General features: G+C 39.0%; 1 protein-coding gene across 6 annotated transcripts in view; it reads right to left on the reverse strand.

Moving 5' to 3' along the window:
• The window catches only part of Pnpla8 (patatin like phospholipase domain containing 8), a 60,190-nt gene that overhangs the window by 17,534 nt on the left and 24,188 nt on the right, over positions 1-18,468 (reverse strand). For all 6 annotated transcript variants that reach the window (XM_040743196.1, XM_040743197.1, XM_040743199.1 and 3 more), the window contains 3 exons: positions 10,271-10,365; positions 7,192-7,363; positions 2,785-2,842 (listed from right to left, as the gene is read on the reverse strand). In XM_040743196.1, coding sequence (XP_040599130.1) covers positions 2,785-2,842; positions 7,192-7,363; positions 10,271-10,365 — 325 coding nt within the window. The remainder of the gene's footprint in view (positions 1-2,784; positions 2,843-7,191; positions 7,364-10,270; positions 10,366-18,468) is intronic.

Consider the following 18,468-nt stretch of genomic DNA (forward strand, 5'->3'; position numbering starts at 1 on the left):
GCCCCAAGACCTAGGGTAAAACCAAAGACTACTGTTCTAAAAGAGAAAAGTATCAATAAAATCACTCTTAGTCATACTCTGCTATACTCATAGACCAGTGCTGTATTCAATCATTGTCAGAGAAAGCTCCCTCCTACAGCAGACCGGAAAAGATGCAGAACTATAGCTAGAATTACACAGAGAGTGGGAGTCCTTAGAACAGTGCTAAATGGGATGCTTCCATCAAATCCCTCCTCTCAGAGTTCAGGGAGTCCTTCAGAAGAGGAGGCATGCTGAAACATGGTCCATGAATGAAGCTATGTGAGATTTCTGAGTACTTGTGGGAAAATGCCAGGTAAACAAGACAAGCACCTTATAATCTCTGTTCCTCCATAACATGGGTTGTTCTTGTAATGTGCTTTCGTGCCCCTCCTAGTATAGGGGATAGGAGCGAATTTACTTGGGATTATTCATTACCGCTAGCTAATAATTGGTCATACATCTCTATGGAAAAACATGTTTTTGCCACTTGCAGCTTGTCCTTGTGATTATACACAGCCTGAACTCACAAGACCTTTATTTAGGTGACCTTTTTTTAACCCTCAGGGTATAAACTGTCTCATGCTCTGAATAAAGTTGGCTATTGCATGAGACTTTAGTCTGCCTCATTTATAGGCATCTCCCAGGTCCCACTGCCAAGAAGAGTGGTAAATAGAGGAGAAAGAATGTAAGAGCTAGAAGGGATGGAGGAAACTAGGAAAAGAAGGTTCTTTGAGTCAACTTAAGAAAGCTCATATAAAGTCACAGAGACTAAAGCAGCAAGCACAGTCCTACATGGTCTACACCAGACCCTCTGTGTATGTGTTATAGTGTTGAGTGGGTCTCTGATTCTTGTGCTTGCTCTTGATGCTCTTTTCCTTGTGTCGGGATGCCTTATTAAGCCTTGATATGATGAAATTTGCTTTATCTTACTATGTTTTATTTTGTTATATTTGGTTATTAATTCTTAGAAGCCTGTTCTTTTCTAATGAGAGACAGAAAGGGAGTAGATCCAGAAGGGCAGGGAGCTATGAAGGAATTGGGAGGAATAGAAAGAGGGGAAATTGTAATCAAGATATATTGCATGAGAAAATAATCTTTTTCAATAAAAGGAAAGAAAAACAGAGAAAAATATTGTTATTTTAGTAAAGTTAGAGCATAGCCCTGCACACAAATTCTCAAAGCTTTCAAATCTTAGCCAAAGTTTTTCTGTCCTGTGTAAGCCCTGCCAGGGCCCTGTTTGCTTGCTTTGTCACTTAAAGAAAGGTACTATCCTAAGTGTCTGTAAGTAATTCATGGCTCTTGGCGTCTGTGGGTGTCACCTGGCCATCCACTGAAATCCACAGGGTCTTTCTACAACTAGGATACAGAGAAAAGGTGGTTCAGAATCCAATGGGTAGTAGCTGCTCTATTTGTCACAACAAAGAACCTTTGGATATGGCTCAAGTTTTCCCATGCTCACATCGATTCCTTTACCCAAAGTTGACAATTTCCACAAACTGGAAGCAAACATTCAAACAAAAACAGAGGCCTAGTGATTCAGAAGAACAAACCAGAGGGTCCAGTAGGGCACATCTTAGGGTCCTCTCCAAAGGAATGACATCATCTCTTTGTCATGGCTGTCAAGGCCAGTGAGTGATCTAATCTGCCTACTGTTCCAGTCCCATCCCACATGCTGCCCTCAGAACTTGGGCCCTAGTCTTCAGGAAGGCTTGCAGTTCCTGGAATTCTCTTTGCGCCCTGCATAGACCATTCTCTTTGTCCTTTTGCCAGGAATGCTCCTACTTACTAGCCTTCACAATGAGGTCTCACAAAGTAACCTTCCTTCCATTCCGTAAAACGTATGCCTTCAGAGAATTGCTGGTGTGTTCCACAGCACCCACTTCAGGACACTACTTCATTTGTGAGATTATTTAATTAGTAGTCATATTAAACAAATAATTCACAGTCCTGTAATTCCATGTAAGTGTCCAGCTTACTTTATTATTCTAAAGTAATAACTAATACAATATTATCATCAATAAAAATCACTAAAGATTAATATAGTATATTTAAATTAGTCTGTGTTTCTCTGTGCTTTGAAATCATTATGACTTTAGTAAAGGCACAGCATTATCATACACGAATTCAGTGTTGCCACAGGCACACAGCATTCATAAATGAAGGTACGAAAGTGATGAAGTTAAAAGAGCAACAGAGAGTGGTATCTTGATTTTGCTTCCTTACAGCTTGCCATTCAAGAATAAATAAATACAAGCCATATGGGATTCCTAGGCACATCAATTATAATCCTCAATCAAACAACTACTGTTAAAACCAAGATAAAGCAATTTCAGATTGTGGCATTCCAAACAAATCAATGAATGAAGTACTACATAGAAACATTTAAAAAATTGGGATTCCATTTGTACACTAACACAATCCTATTGATTATATATATTACATACAACTTCTCTTTAAAAATCTAAGATAAAATACTTTCATTTTCCTTAAATCTCTAGATTTTATTAAATTGATTATGATAAAATAAGAATTACTCTCTATTTTCAGTCACAGTTCATATCTGTAAACTTTTAATATACTTTTACTATATACAGAAATAATCTAATGATTATATCCTATATTTTAATAGAATGACCTAATAGATCGGAATCAACAACATCTATTGAAGGAAATTCCCCAGAATGCTTCTCCTTATTGTGAGTACTCACAATACATGTTTTCTTCAGACCCTGTGATGGTCTGCCTAAGAGACTTCAGACTCACCTTAGGGCATGCTGGGTCTCTTGCTGTTTCAATCATTAGTGCAGATCCCATTCTATCCCTTTATTAAACAAAAATACGTGAGTTATATCAAAACTACTAACAATCAAGGACTACACACTTGCCTGTAGTTCTATTATAGTGCTATAACAGACAAAAAGAACTTTAAACCTCCAAGGGGCTTAAATCCAAATAATTCTTATCCCTCAGCAATAACATATTATGCAAATTAACAAAGACACTCTCAGGAGTTACAAAATTAAAAAAAAACAGCATTTGATGATGTATTAGTTGGCTTTGTAATTTTCTTTTATACATTTATTGGAACATCTTAAAATAGTATTATTACTTCATGAAAAATGATATGAATTATTCCTTCCTAACAGGCTCAGAAGACCAGGAAATAACATTTAACCTGCAATAATGGGTAGGGTGACTTTGCAGGTTTAAGGATATAAATATATGTCATCATACTATAACTGATCATTCCTACAAAGTTTCCCATGGAATCTTTTTTGTTGTTGTTGTTATTCGAGACAGAGTTTCTCTGTGTAGCTTTGTAAACCAAGCTGACCTCAAAGTCACATTCACCTATGTCTGCCTCCCAAGTGCTAGGATTAAAGGCATGCACCACCACCAGCTGGTCCCATGGAATCTTTTTAGTTTGATAAAAGTAGCTTACGATGAATTTTGATGATTAAGTGGAAAGAACTAATGTATCTCTGAGAAAAAGGGAAAATGATCTATTCCAAAATTAAAAATCTACAGATGTTGACAGATGTTGAACAAAAAATTAATAGGAAAAAACTTGAACACAGACTGTCATGTAATGTGGTATTTCAAATCAATGAAAAAAGAAAATAAAAAAGTAAACTTGGATGTTTGAATTGCATAAAAAACAAGTTTGACTGCCATTTCCATTACACATCAAGATTATTCTGAGATAGCTTACTTAAAAGCTTACCATTAGATTAGAAACAACAGTTATTTACTTGATTTCAGGATAGTTTTATACCCCCATTAAAACAAAATTAAAAATCATTAAGAAAAAATATGGTTAAATGAACATTTGTAAATCCACTGCATTAAAAATATCACTCACTAAAAAGGTTTCTTGAGGCTGGGGAGACATTTAGTGGAAAAGGGCAGGGCACTTGCTGTGAAATCAAGAGGGCATGAGCTCAGGTCCTGGGCACTCACATAAAAGTGAGACATGGTCAGCCACACATGTCATCCTGTATTGGAGACAGTGACACCAGGGTCCCAGGTGGCAACCTTTAGATTCAGTGAGGGGCCTTGTTTGAAAAACTAAGGTGGAGAGTGACATAGTAAGACACCAGATCACCGGTGGGGAGTGGTGGGAAGGGCACCCAATGTCATCTTCCAGCCTCTGTGTGTGCACAAAAGGATGCCTGAATACACGTGTGTGCTTAGTACTAACGTGATACATGCTAGGATCATCTGGGAAGGGAGAACTTTAATTGAGAAAATGCCTTCATCAGATTGGCCTGTAGGTAAGTCTGTGAGGCATTTGATTGGTTAACGATTGCTGTGGGAGGTCCCAGGCCACTCTGAGCAGGTGGTCCAGGGTTGTATAAAAAAGCAGGCTGAAGCAAGCCAGTAAGCAGCATTCCACATGGCCTCTGCTTCAGTTCCAGCCTAGAGCTCCTGTCCTGACTTTCATTCATGATGGACTGCGCTTGGGATGTGTAAGCCAGGTTAACCCTAGCCTCCCCGAGACGCTTGTTAATGGTGCTTTGTCACAGCAAATCGAAGAAAGTAAACTAGGACATGGTCCCCCCCAAAAAACAACAAGCAAACAAACAAAAACCCCAAAGCAACCAAACAAAACAGCACACCATTAAAAAGAAAAGGTAAAGTAGTTCTTAAAAGAAAGAAATTATTGTGGACCCATCAGATGGTTCATCAGATAAGCATTCTTGCTGCCAAGTCTCATTGTCTCAACTACAGAAACCCACAAGGCAGAACGAACAGTGTGGCATGCAAACCTAAACACACCTATACATAATAAATAAATGGAAAAACAACACATTTTCATATATGGTTAATGTATATACAATATAATTTTCCCTGATAGGAAAACCAGCAAAATATCACATTCACAAAAGTCACAAAAAGAATGTAATAAAAAACATAAAGAAGGTTTATGGTCACTGAAAAAAATCTCAAACTCATATATTTTGAAAGTTAAAATTATTTGGTATTTAAAAATACTTCAAAAATAGAAAAAGACAATTGATGCTGGTAGATGAATAAGCTAGGATCCTATTTTTAAGAACAACTCAGCAATATACACCATATATCTCAAGACTTATTGTTTGAGAATTTCATTCATTCATGCGTCAATGTGTTTGGATCAAATCCATTCCCTGTCCTCTTATTCCTTCCCTCTCCCTCTCACCACTTTTCCTTCCCAAATTCATGTACTTTTTTTTTCTCAAGACTTTTAAAACATATAAACATTTCTGACCCAGAGTTTTATGTCTAGCATTTCCCTTTAAAGATATCAGCAGACTTAAATTGATATTTAAGGAGTCCATGTCCATTTGTGAACTACAAAAATAAGACATCGCAAGTGTTCTTTTCTAATAGGAAATGTGTTAAGCCAAAAACAGCACATCTCTAAAATGGGATAATGAGCAACCATTCAAATTGCCTTCAAAATATAATGGCAGATCTTAAGTAGAACTGCAGGACACATGCGTGATCACCCCAATTGTGGGAGAGGAGGAACATACACACACGAACACAAGTACACACTCATTCAGCTGTAAGTTCCAAACGTTTTTGTGGGTGTAAGTTCTAAAAAGTTTTTGTTCTTAGTGGGATGATAGGTTATTTTCATTGTTTTCTTTATTGTTTCATTATTTAAAAACAGCTTTTGAACAAATGAGAAATGAGCATGTTTCCTATAAATTAACAAGACTGATACATTCTAAAATGTTGGCAGAAGTTTAAATTTAGTTTTCTACCATAGCATATCCTACTCACATAGCTAAGAAAATGTTATACCCTCACACTCTGAAATACATTGTAGTCTTTCAAAGGTGCTACTAGTTTTAGTAAAATTGAAAACAAGGGAAGTGATACCAATTTACAAGTATAAAGTAGCTTCAGCTATACAAAATATATGAGGAAACATAAGGAGCTAAGGAGATTTCTCAGTGGGTGAAGCGTGAGGATGAGTTTGGATTCTCAGAACTCAAAACAGAAACCTGGACATTTGCTTGCAATTCCAATAATGGTGAGAGGAGAGGTGGAGAGGGAGATCCCTGGTACTTCATGACCAACCAGCCTGGCCTACTCACCAAGTTCCAACCTAATGAGAGGACCCGGTCTCAATCTCAAGCCAACAGTGGGAGGGGCCTGAGGAATGACACTGGAGGCTGACCTATGACCTCCACCTCCATTTACACACATTTACTTCATGGACCACGCCCGACACACACATTCACCCACACTCCATACACAGACACACACAAATCTAATCAAGAAAAAGTAAGTATATTACAAATTCCACAGCTTTCAATAATAAGTCTTGGGTGACTTAAACTTCTACTTTGCACTTATAGTTTTGATTATATTGCATCTGGGAAGAATTTTTAATATGAGTGCTTCAGAATAATGACTTATGAACAGTCTATAAGACATCAAAACATTATCCGTATGCACATTAAATCTACGTACAATATTACTAAGGAGAGGACTCCACCTGTAAAGTGCCTGCCCACAAGCATGGAGACATGAGTTCAGATCCCAGGACCCTTATGAAACGCAGGCATACTGTCAATCTGTGACTCTAGTGTTAGGAAGATGGAGACAGGTGGATCCCTGGGGCTTGCTGACTTGTCACTTTAGTCAAATTGATGACCTCCGGGTTTAATCAAAGACCCTGTCATCAAAAATAAAGTAGGCTGGGACGATAGCTTCACAAGCGGGCAACCTGACTTCAGTCCCCGGGTTCCATGAAAAGGTGGAAGAGAACTGACGCCACCAAGTTGTCCTCTGGCCTCCATGCATATGCCACAGCACATGCATGCCTACACATCACCCACATGATGACAGTTATATGATCCTCACATTAACCCCTGACTTCCACTTACATGTACACATACATATGGATGAACCCCAAACACATATGTACACAGAGATGAAAATATACACTCTCCTACACACACCAAAAATGACAATTATAATTTCCACATGCAAATCTTATACGCACAAATTCAAGAATCTGTGACTAGAATGTGACTCACCAAAGTCACAAAAAAAAAAATAACACTGGTTATTTTCAATTAATGGGAATAATACTATTCTTGTATTTCTTGTAGTTTTCAGATTTTCTTATGCATAAACAACTAACCAAAATATTTTCAAAAGAACACTCACTGAAGGATCTTTTCCCAGGTGTGACTGTCATAAAATGCATGGCTCCAACTCATTTTGACAGTCCCGACGATGACGTTCTGTGAGAACACGTCTGAGCCCAACTTTCGATACAGTTCCTCGCATTCGTCCAGCGGCATGTGAAACAATCCCAGCATGAACGCTAATATGGCCCCTGGAAATCATCAGCAGTGAAGTGACTGCTCTTTCAATGACACTGACCCTGAGCCACCAAACTGCTACAGTTCTAGTTCTGACGCTTTCTAGCTGGACTTGGGACAAATCACTTCTCACAGTCCTAAGTTTTCATCTGTAAAAGGGGTACAAAATATAACTATAATTTATTAGTCCCTTATACTTTACTAATGTAAAAGCTTTTCCAGGTCCCAAAAATATCAGTGGCTTCAAGATGACAATATATCAAAATGTTGTTTTATACTAAATTAGATTATATATAAGATGAATACAGTGTATTTGATAACTCATAAATTCATTAAGCAACTCCTCCTTGAGTTAGGTCCTAGAATCAATGTGATGAAAGAAATTAGATATTCTTTTTTTTTTAGGTGCTTTTTTTTATATTTTATTTTCCAGTTTAAATTTAGATAAGAAACGAGGTTGCTTCACAAGTCAGTTCCAGGTCCCTCTCCCATTCCCTCCCCTCCTCCCGTGCCCTCCCCCCAACCCCCCCTCTTATCCCCTCATTCCCCCAGGGAGGGTGAGGCCTTCCATGGGGGTGTCCATAGTCTGTCATTTCATATAGGGCAGGGCCTAGACCCTTCCCCAAGAGTTCAGGGTGAGAGTGCACCTCACATTGTTCTATGGGAGTCCAAAGTCCGTGTGTATACTTGGGATGGGTACTGAGATTTCTAAAAAGCTGATTGATTTCATGTACCAGTTGTAATTGGTAAGATACACTGCCACCTAGTGGTTCTACTCTGCCTAACTCTGAACTAAAGAGGAAAATGGAGTGTTGAGATACCAGGAACTAAGTAAAACAACACAGTTTAAATGTTTAAAACTTGGTTTTAAAGTCTTTTATTTTGTGTGTATTACTGTTCTGAATTCATCTATGTCAGCACACTACATGTGTGCCTGGCGCCCCCGAAGTTCGGAAAAGGGCATTGTATCTCCTGGAAACGAAGTTAGAGATGGCTGTGAATTGAACCCTCATCCTTTAGAAATTTAAAGTGCAGCCAGGCGTTGGTGGTGCATGCCTTTAATCCCAGCACTCGTGAGGCAGAAGCAGGCGGATCTCTGTGAGTTCGAGGCCAGCCTGGTCTACAAGAGCTAGTTCCAGGACAGCCTCCAAAAGCCTCGGAGAAACCCTGCCTCAAAAAAAAAAAAAAAAATTAAAGTGCTCTCTTAATCTTTCCAGTCCTGAAAAGCTTATTAGCTTTATTTTAATTGGTATCATTCTAGTAAAAGATTAGATAGTTGATAATTTGAAAATATAATGTTATGGCTCAAACTATATAAAATATCTTTAATTTGGAAAATACCCCAATAGATGTAATAAGTAATTTTAATTTTTTTTTTTTTTTTTTTTTTGGTTTTACGAGACAGAGTTTCTCTGTTTTGGAGGCTGTCGGTCCAGCCTGGCCTCGAACTCACAGAGATCCGCCTGCCTCTGCCTCCCGAGTGCTGGGATTAAAGGCGTGCGCCACCAACGCCCGGCTAATTTTAAATTTTTTAATGATTTTTTTTGAGACAGGGTCTCTCTATGTAGGACTGTCCTGGAGTTTGCTACTTATACCAGGTTGGCCTCAAGCTCATAGAGATCCCTCCTGTCTCTGCCTCCCTACTGCTAGCAAAGTGCTTTTCTGTTTGGTAGAAATTACTATAATGATAAACAGATATTTTAAGTTAGTAAGGATATTATCCTTAAACTAAATACATATTTGTTAACTTCACAAAAATCATAAGGAAACAATTCAGGGATAAACAAACCAGAAAAAGAAGACAAATGACGCGGCACTTACAAGTTAGAAAGTGCAGCGGGAAGGAAAACCATAGAGCCCTACACATCACTCAATGCTATGTCATGACCGGTCACTGATTTGAGGGGCACTACTGTGATCATCACCTAGTAAGGAGCCAGAGCAAGAAATGAGTTTGTGGCTACCCTCAGATGTTCAATTGCTAGGACAATTCCAAATTTAACAGAAATGGGGAATGTTTCAAAACAAAACTACAGATAACACTTAGGAAATACCTCTTGAGAAGCTTTTAAAGTCAAATCAGTTACCTTTGGATATGTACTTACTTTCTTATTTTAAGGACCAAAATACATGCTAACACTTTAAAGAAATCTACAAGAAAAAACCATTTTTAATATAACGTACTGAGAGACCTCCTTGTCCATGCTTGCTAACCCTGAAACCCTGTGGTTGCTGACTCCATCCGGTGTGTATCATCCTATAAATCATCCTTGCAGCTGTTCTCATCATTCAGTCTTTACAACTGGGCAACACTCAGCATGCACTCTGGGAATATGCCACACGGAACACTAATCATGCAGAGAAATCTCTGGTTGTTTGTAGTGATCTTTAGAGTCACCATAATTCAGAATGAGGCCCAGATGTAAACTACCATTTCATACATATACCAAGTAGCAATATTTTAAAGTAGCTTTTTAAAACCAAAGACACATTTGTCATTTTAAGCTCTAATTTCAAACCACCATAATAAGCAGTACAGGAATCAAATTACTCATTGATATTCCTTATTAACTAAGCTGGTTACCACCTTTAATTTCACATTAACTCAAGTGCCATTTGACTACCTACCACTTCATCTCCTTACAGTGACTAAGCCAAAAAGCAGTAATTAGTAACTATTCCTTACCAATGTGACTTGTTGAAAATATAATAAAAATACGTCATTTTTAAATGCTTAAACTTAAAAGGTTACATGTTTGGCCAATAAGCAGTTTTAAAAGTTCATGACACAAAGGGTTACTTATCATTAAAGTTATGCAAGTACTGCCCATCATTTCAGAGAAGGACCATGATCTGAAGCATGTACTTCGTGCTCTTGCTGGAATCCACTGGTGGAACACACCCATACATATGGTAATCACCTGTGCTTACACCGCAGATGTAGTCAAAGAGCTGATGAATTGGCTTCTGAGTAAGTTCAACCAACTTCCTCAGAGTCTGAAGGGCAACCACACCTCTGTGAAAGAGAAAACACAAGCTGACACTTTGTTTCAAGGGAAATTCAAGTTATAGAATGAAACAATTCTGAAAAACTGCCTTTACAGTTTATATGTTAACATGAAAATGTAATTCAAACTAGTAACAATGAAAATAATCTGACCTAGTAAGAAACAGAAGAAGAGAAAACAACAGACTTAGCTGATGAAAGTAGAAGGGCTTGGAGGTAGAGGAAGAAGGAATGGTAATAGGGAACTGAACATGATCAAAGTGTGTTATACACATGAAACACATTATTTTGATAATTTATTACTAATAAATGCTAATAGAATGAAAAATCATCTGACCAAATTTTAGGATCACTTCAAAGTACAAATACAAAGCCTGTGCAATGGCAGCATACTTACATATCTGTAGTATTGTTTTTAAGTAACATAAAGATACACCAATATTATACTTTTAAAAAGTATACTCAATTGTTCTGAGGTACTGGAAACCGTTTTCTTCTTTTATTAATATAGTTGGTCAGTTATAATTCCATGCATTTTTACTTATTTTTCACTAGTCGGATTTTCAAGCTACCTTCTATTTATTTATTTTGAAATAAACTTAGAGTCATCCACTACTTTAGCAGTCTACTAGGTAACACTACTTACACTGTTCATTTCTGATCTTTACTAAAGGTAATGAATATCTTCATGAGAGAATGTGAAATGAAAAAGCAGTCCAGGGGTTTAAAAGATGACAATTCTAACAAACAATGACACGTTCAATTCACAACACATGATGAGGGGTCAGTACTACAAGACAATGGAAGGATTTCAAATTGCACCTTGATGGGGCTAACAAAGGTCACTATAAAACAGTAAAAGACCCAAAACAGTAGAAGACCAAATAATAGAAGACCAAAAATGGTGTCCTTTGGCTTATTTAGTGACATAGTCTCACTGTCTAGTCTTGGGTAACCTTGAACCCACAGAGATCCCCCAACCTCTGCCACTCAAGTGCTCAAGTGCTGAGATTGAGAGTGTCCCACTACCACATTTGTAAAAACAATTTATTTATTTATTATGTATACAGTATTCTGCCTACATGTATCCCTGCACGCCAGAAGAGGGCACCAGATCACTGAACCTCATAGAAGAGACAGTGACCTTGAAAACACTGGTGCAGGACACTACTTCCTAAACAGAACACCAGTAGCACAGACACTGAGGTCAACAATTAATAAATGGGACCTACTGAAACTGAGAAGCTTCTGTAAGGCAAAGACACAGCCAACAAGACAAAACAGCAACTTACAGAATGAGAAAAGACCTTCACCAACCCCATATCTAACAGAGGGCTGATCTCCAAAATATACAAAGAACTCAAGAAACTAGATACCAAAATACCAAATAACCCAATTCAAAAATGGGGTACAGATCTAAACAACAGAGAATTCTCAACAGAAGAAATTCAAATGGCTGAAAGGCATTTAAGAATTGTTTAAAATCCTTAGCCATCAGGGAAATGCAAATCAAAACAACTCTGAGATACCATATTACACCAATCAGAATGGCTAAGATCAAAAACACTAATGAAAGTTTATGCTGGAGGGAATGCGGAGTCAAGGAACACTTCTCCATTGCTGGTGGGAGTGCAAACTTGTACAGCCATTTTGGAAATCAGTATGTTGCTTTCTCAGAAAACTGGGAATAAATCTACCTCAAGACCCAGTAATACCACTTTTGGTATTGCCAAACGATACACACATACCACAAGGACATTTGCTAAACTAAGTTCATAACAGCATTATTTCATAATAGCCAGAACCTGATAACAACCTAGATGCCCCTCAACCCAAAGAATGTTGGTAAGGAAACATGGTACATTCACACAATGGAGTATTACTCAGCGGCAAAAACCAATGACATCTTGAAATTTGCAGGCAAATGAACAGAACTAGAAAAAACATCCTGAGTGAGGTAACCCAGACCCAGAAAGACACCCATAAGCGGATATTTGACATAAAGCAAGGCCCAGAGAAGCTAGGTAACTAAGAGAGACATACATGGATTCCCATAGGAAGGGGAGATAAAAAGCTCTCCTAGTAAATTGGGAGTGAGAGGGAGGGTAGAAGGTGGGAAGGGAGAGTGGAGGAATGAAGGAGTGGGGAGGTGAGCAGGAGGGAACTGGATGGTGAAGCTGGGGGAGGACAGAAGGAGAACAAGGAAAGAACTATCTTAAGAGATTATGGAGAAACCTGGCACTAGAGAAATTACCAAGGATGACTTGTACACCAGATAAAACTCTTAAGTATTAGTGGGCAGGTTGCCTGAAATGGCCTTCCCCTGTAAACAGATTGTGGACTACCGTAATTGTTGTTATAAAACCTTCATCTAGTAACTGATGGAAGAAGATGCAAAGGTCCACATCTAAGCACTGGGCCGAGCTCCCAGAGTCCAGAGCCAGAAGGGATAATATGAGCAAGGGGGTGAAGACCATGATGTGGAGACCCGTACAGATTGCTGACCCAAGCTAGGGGAGTTCACTGACTCTGGACTGGCAGCTGAGGAACCTTCATAGCACTGAACTAGGCCCCTGGATGCAGGTGATAGTGGGTGGCTTAGGCAGTTTGTGGGGCCACTGGCAGTGGGGCCAGGATCTATCCCTAGTACATAAACTGGCTTTTTGGAACCCAGTTCCTATGGAGAAATATCTTTCTCAGCCTAGACACAGAGGGGAGGGCTTTAGTCCTGCCTCAACATGGTGATGGGATAGACTTTGTTGACTCCCCCATGGGATACCTTACCCTCTTTGAGGAGCAAAATGGAGGGTGAGTGAGGGGAAGGTGGGGGAACTGGGGGGGGCGGCACTGGCATGAGTATGTAAAATAAATAAATGAGTGAGTAATTAATTAATTAATTAATTAATTAATTAATTAATTAAAGTGGACACCAGATCTCATTACAGATGGTGATGAGCCACCATGGTATTGCTGGGAATTGAACTCACGACCTCCATAAGAACAGCAAGTGCTCTTAACCTCCAGCCCCAACTTTTATTTTTTTAAGCTGTGATAAGTAATGTGGATCCAGGAGCTATCAGACAATGGCTTATAAGAGTGCTGCTATATTATAATTCCAGGTAAGACATAAAGAATTAAAGATGATACCGTATAAAACATATTTGACATAAAGAATTAAAGATGATGCTGTATAAAATAGATTTAACAATGTGACATACATTGCCTTTTGCAAAGGAATTAAGCATGTATGTATATACCTACAAGAAAAAGACTTGAAGAAATTAAGTCAAAATATTAAAATAATATCGACATTTTGGTTTATGGATTGTCTTTCTTTTTTCCTTCCCAAATATTTCTAAGTACATATATGAATGGGGGAAAGAAATGACTTTATTTAAATAAAGAAATCAATAAAAAGGCAGTATTTATAAGTAAACTCAGAATTAATAAAAATATGTAGACTTGTTAGTTTGCTAACAAACTGTACAACTGGGTTTTTTTGTTGTTGTTGTTTTTACACACAGGCACAATAAAATACATAGCTTTCAGATCAGGTGTGAGGGTACACACTTGTAATCCCAGCATTTAGGAGGCGGAGGAGGAAGGACTTTGTGTTGAACAGTCTGAGTTACAAAGGTAGTCCACCCGGGTTGCACAGTGAGACCTTGCTTCAAGAAACAAAACAAATCAAACAAATAATATGTGGGCTCTTTTACAATCCCCTGTACCTTAGTTATCAACACAAATCTCCCTTTCTGGTTAGTTTCTCTTATTTTCCTAAACCCAAGTTCCTCAACTACAGAAAGAAGGACTCTCTGGGTCAGTTAAGCCTGTTCTGGGGAACCTTAACCCTGCCATGTAAGATGACAGTTCTTCAGTGTGACAGCAAGAATGATCTCTAGATATCTCCAGTGGAGGATTGATGATCTAAACCTACCTTCAGTGCCAGATTTTCCAACATGTTCTCACTCTGTGTGACTCACATAATTCTTATAAGATTAAATACTTACAAAATGACTTTTTATTTTCTAGACTTATAAAAAATAATTCCACGCAAGTACACTATGTAGTTTGTTCATCCTTCTCCTTCATTCAACCAACTCCTCTTGAAACTCCCTCTCTACATCTCCCATCCTATTTCATATCCTCACCTCTCTCATGCGTCTCTTTCTCATGCGCATCTCTCTCTCGTGCATGTCTGTCTGTACAGTTAGTGCTGTCCTGACACGCAAGGATGTAGGGCCACCCAATGGAGTACAGGGGCAATGTATGTGAGAGGCCACACCTACCGTCAAAGAAAACTGATTCTCCCTTCTCTGGTAGCCATCAATTGATGCCAGCTGTCAGTTGGGGATGAGAGGTCTCACTCACGAGTCCTTCCTTCGTCCATACTGGAATGCTGACTGACTTGATTTTGTGTGGTATTTTGAGTTAACAACTAAAGTTACATGAGTTCATGAGTACAACAACCCTACAAGCCTGTCATATTCAGAAGACACTATTTCAGAGCACTTATCTCTGGTTCTTATAGTCTTCCTGGCTTCTCTTCAAGATGTTACCTGACCCTTGGGGGACGGAAGTGCAATAGAGATGTCACTTTGGCTGACTGTGGGTCTCGATATAAATTGCAGTCCACTGCACAAAGATGTTTCTTGGTCATGGGCTGAGCTGCATCAATCTATGAATCATAAGTATTCATAAGGCAGTCAGACACAATGTCCATTTAGTAGAATACTCCCCAGGAGTATTCTCCCCTATGACCTCAGTCACTGGTTCTTGGCCAGGCTTACAGAACCAGGTATGAGTTCCCTCCTGTGTAACTATCTTAATCCCAATCAGAAAGCAGCTGGCTTCTGCCATAACATATCACCAGTGCATCAATATGCATCTCTTGCCAAGTGCGCTCCTTAGGCTCAAAGGGTTTACCAATGTTTCACAGAAACACTGCTGACTTTCCTCCCCAGCAGTCTGCACAGCACTATAAAATCTAACCAGCAGGGAGGAAACTCCAAATTAAGATAGATTTGATTTGTCCGTGTCTGGTGGCCAAACTGTGTGGTGTCCTTAGCACAGGTCTCACCATCGAGTTCTGGAGGATGACCCAGGTGGTGGCACTAGCCTGTATTGTTTGGAGGGGATGTCTGGAAACTCCTGACAACAATTGAAGGGAAGTATCCCACATCTAGAGCTTGATAACCTATGGCTTCTAGGAGAACCATTACTCCTTTGCTCTTTCTGTATGGTCACAATTCAAATACCATTACTATTAATTATACCTGTCCCTACCCCATCCTCTGCACTACTCTCCCAATCCCTACTGTGCGGAACAGACTAACCCACAACTTTCTCAGAGGCCTTGATGAAAAGACAAAGAGAACTTTCATTCTGTGTCCTTCTCCAGGAATGGACTTGGCAAGGCCAGTTTTAGGCTGGAGTTATGCCTTTGAGGAGTGAAGGTTTCTGTTTCCGAGAACTGGACACTTCTCCTGGTCTGTGGTATCTAGGGGTATCCTGTATTCTCTTTACCAATACTGTCTGCTTTAGCTCTCTGCTGACCTTGGCCATTTCCCCTGCCAGCAGTGTACTTGGTGCTGAACTTCCTAATAAATTTGCTTGGCATAAGCCATCAGCATATGCAAGACCTCCTAGTCCCAGTTACTGCTTTTGTCTTCTTTCTCATGCCCTGTCCCCCATTTGACATCTCACTGTTCAGGACCCTTATTCCTTTGGGTCCACACTTGCCACCTGTGTTCTACTATCCCCCCTAAGGTCTTTCTCTCCGTTGCCCAATTGGCCCATTTCTAGTTTCCTAGCTTCTATAGGTACTCCATGTTAAAAACACAAACCCAAAATCCACACAAGAGGGAACATTTGTCTTCCTTCAGATTCCAGTTTCATACATTTATAAACAAATCACATTTTCAGTTTTCTTTGCAGCTGAATAAAATTATATTTGTATATTATGATATTTTTACTATCTACTCATCAGTTAGTGGACATCTAGGATGTTCCACTTCCTAGTATAGTAAATACAATAGTAGTGAACATGGATGAGCAAGTATCTCATTTGTATATGCGTTGGGGTATATGCCCAGAAGTGCTATAGCTGCATCATACAGCAGATCCATTTCTACCTTTCTTAGGAATCTTCATACTGATTTCTACAGCGACTCTACCAGTTTGCATGCCCACCAGCAATGAATAATGTTTCTTCCAGTATACTGTAGCTCTCGGGTTAAACAGAAGCGCTGATGGCTTGTAATATTCTTGCAGACTGGTCATGTTAAGTCTTTTACATGAAGTCAGTCATTATAAAGTTTCTACCCCTGCTTTCACTTTTTCTTCCTTTCCTTCACATGAAGACCCAGTAATACACTGTTGTTTTTCCTGCGTGTCTCTTTTCTTCTCTAGAATACAAGCACTAACAAAACATGGGGTTGAGCCGGGCGTTGGTGGCGCACGCCTTTAATCCCAGCACTCGGGAGGCAGAGGCAGGAGGATCTCTGTGAGTTTGAGGCCAGCCTGGTCTACAAAGTGAGTTCCAGGACAGCCTCCAAAGCCACAGAGAAACCCTGTCTCGAAAAACCAAAAAAAAAAAAAAAATGGGGTTGTCTGTATTGTTACTTAATATTTTCAATATCTAAGTGAGTTTTTGTAGGGGGGGGGTGCACATTTAACCAGCTAACTCAATGAATGAAACTACCATCCCAACTCTCCTGGAATAAATGATAAAGAGACTATTCCTGCTTTAATACTTTTCAGTCTTGAGACTGTCTAAAGTGTCAACAATTCTCTCCAACTCACTACCATTTTATATCTACACATGAAGAAAAACACCTTACTGGATTATTACACTTTCCCATTAAATAGCCATGCTGGCTATGGTGATGCACACATGTAATCTTAGCTCTCAGAAGGCCTAGAAAAGAGAACCACAAGTTGGAAGCCAGATTAATATACGGTAAAAGCCTGTAACCTTAAATTAAGCAAAATGCCTATCAAGGTCTGTTACGACTTTTCTCTCTTCAGTTGGGTCTGTTTTGACAATTGAGCATCTCTTTACAATACGCAACCTTATATTCAACATACTCCAAACAGATCCATTTTCTAATACCAATCATCTCCATCTCCACAATTCTATCCATCACTCACAGGGTTTATACTTAAAATGATCCTAACTTATTTTAATCATATCTAGTTTCATTTTCTTCAAAAATGTCTTATATATCTGTCTTATATATCTTTTCTTCCTACTTCAGAATTTACAGGGCCATCACCTAAGGTTACCAGTTAGCTGTCTTATGCCTGGATTCTAAGACAGCTTCCTTCTTGCACCTACCGTTTCCCTTCATATCCATGTGAAGGACCGACTACCAGGTAGAACTCTGACGTGCAACAAAAAGGACGCTGCTCAAAAGCAGAGCAGTGCACAGGTGCACAGGAGAGCAGGTCAGAGGTAAGGGTAAAAGCCAGAGAAGTAAGAACCTAGCATAGAAAAGTCTAGGGAAAGAAAGGTTCAAAAGACAAGGCCAGAAACCAGGCAAACCATCAGAGAGTAAACTATGAAAGAATAAGCACAGATGATCGCAGATAGCAAGAAGTAAGACTGACAGCGAAACTGTCTACTGAACAAAGATGGCATTTATTTTTAGTTTTTATATTGCACCATAACTGGCATCTAGGGAAGACAGGGAGAAGCAGCAAGTTAATGGTCTAGACTCTCCTTCTAACCATCACCATATTATGCAACTAGCTAACTGTATATATGGAAAAAATAAAAACACATTTAAGTCAAAAAATGTTACATTTTTAAGAGAATGGTTGGTATATAAAAAAAGACGAAATCAAAACAACAAGTTGTAGGGAGAGATTTTACGTGTGGGTGTGTTCACAGGTACATAGAACATACTGGGGTAAATAGAGCTAGGGAGAGAAGTTTTTTTTCTTTTTTGGTTTTCGGTCTTGACCTGGAGAGCAGTATGCAGATCTTTGGTTCTCCACTTTTTTGGCTTTTCAAGTAAGTGATTTCTCTTTCAATAAATTATCATAGGATATCCATATTTTGTGTAGTTTAATATTTCTACATTAACAAGTGATCCAAATATATGTCAC

Source organism: Mesocricetus auratus, unplaced genomic scaffold, assembly GCF_017639785.1.
Source record: "Mesocricetus auratus isolate SY011 unplaced genomic scaffold, BCM_Maur_2.0 Super-Scaffold_15014, whole genome shotgun sequence".
Lineage (NCBI taxonomy): Eukaryota > Metazoa > Chordata > Mammalia > Rodentia > Cricetidae > Mesocricetus > Mesocricetus auratus.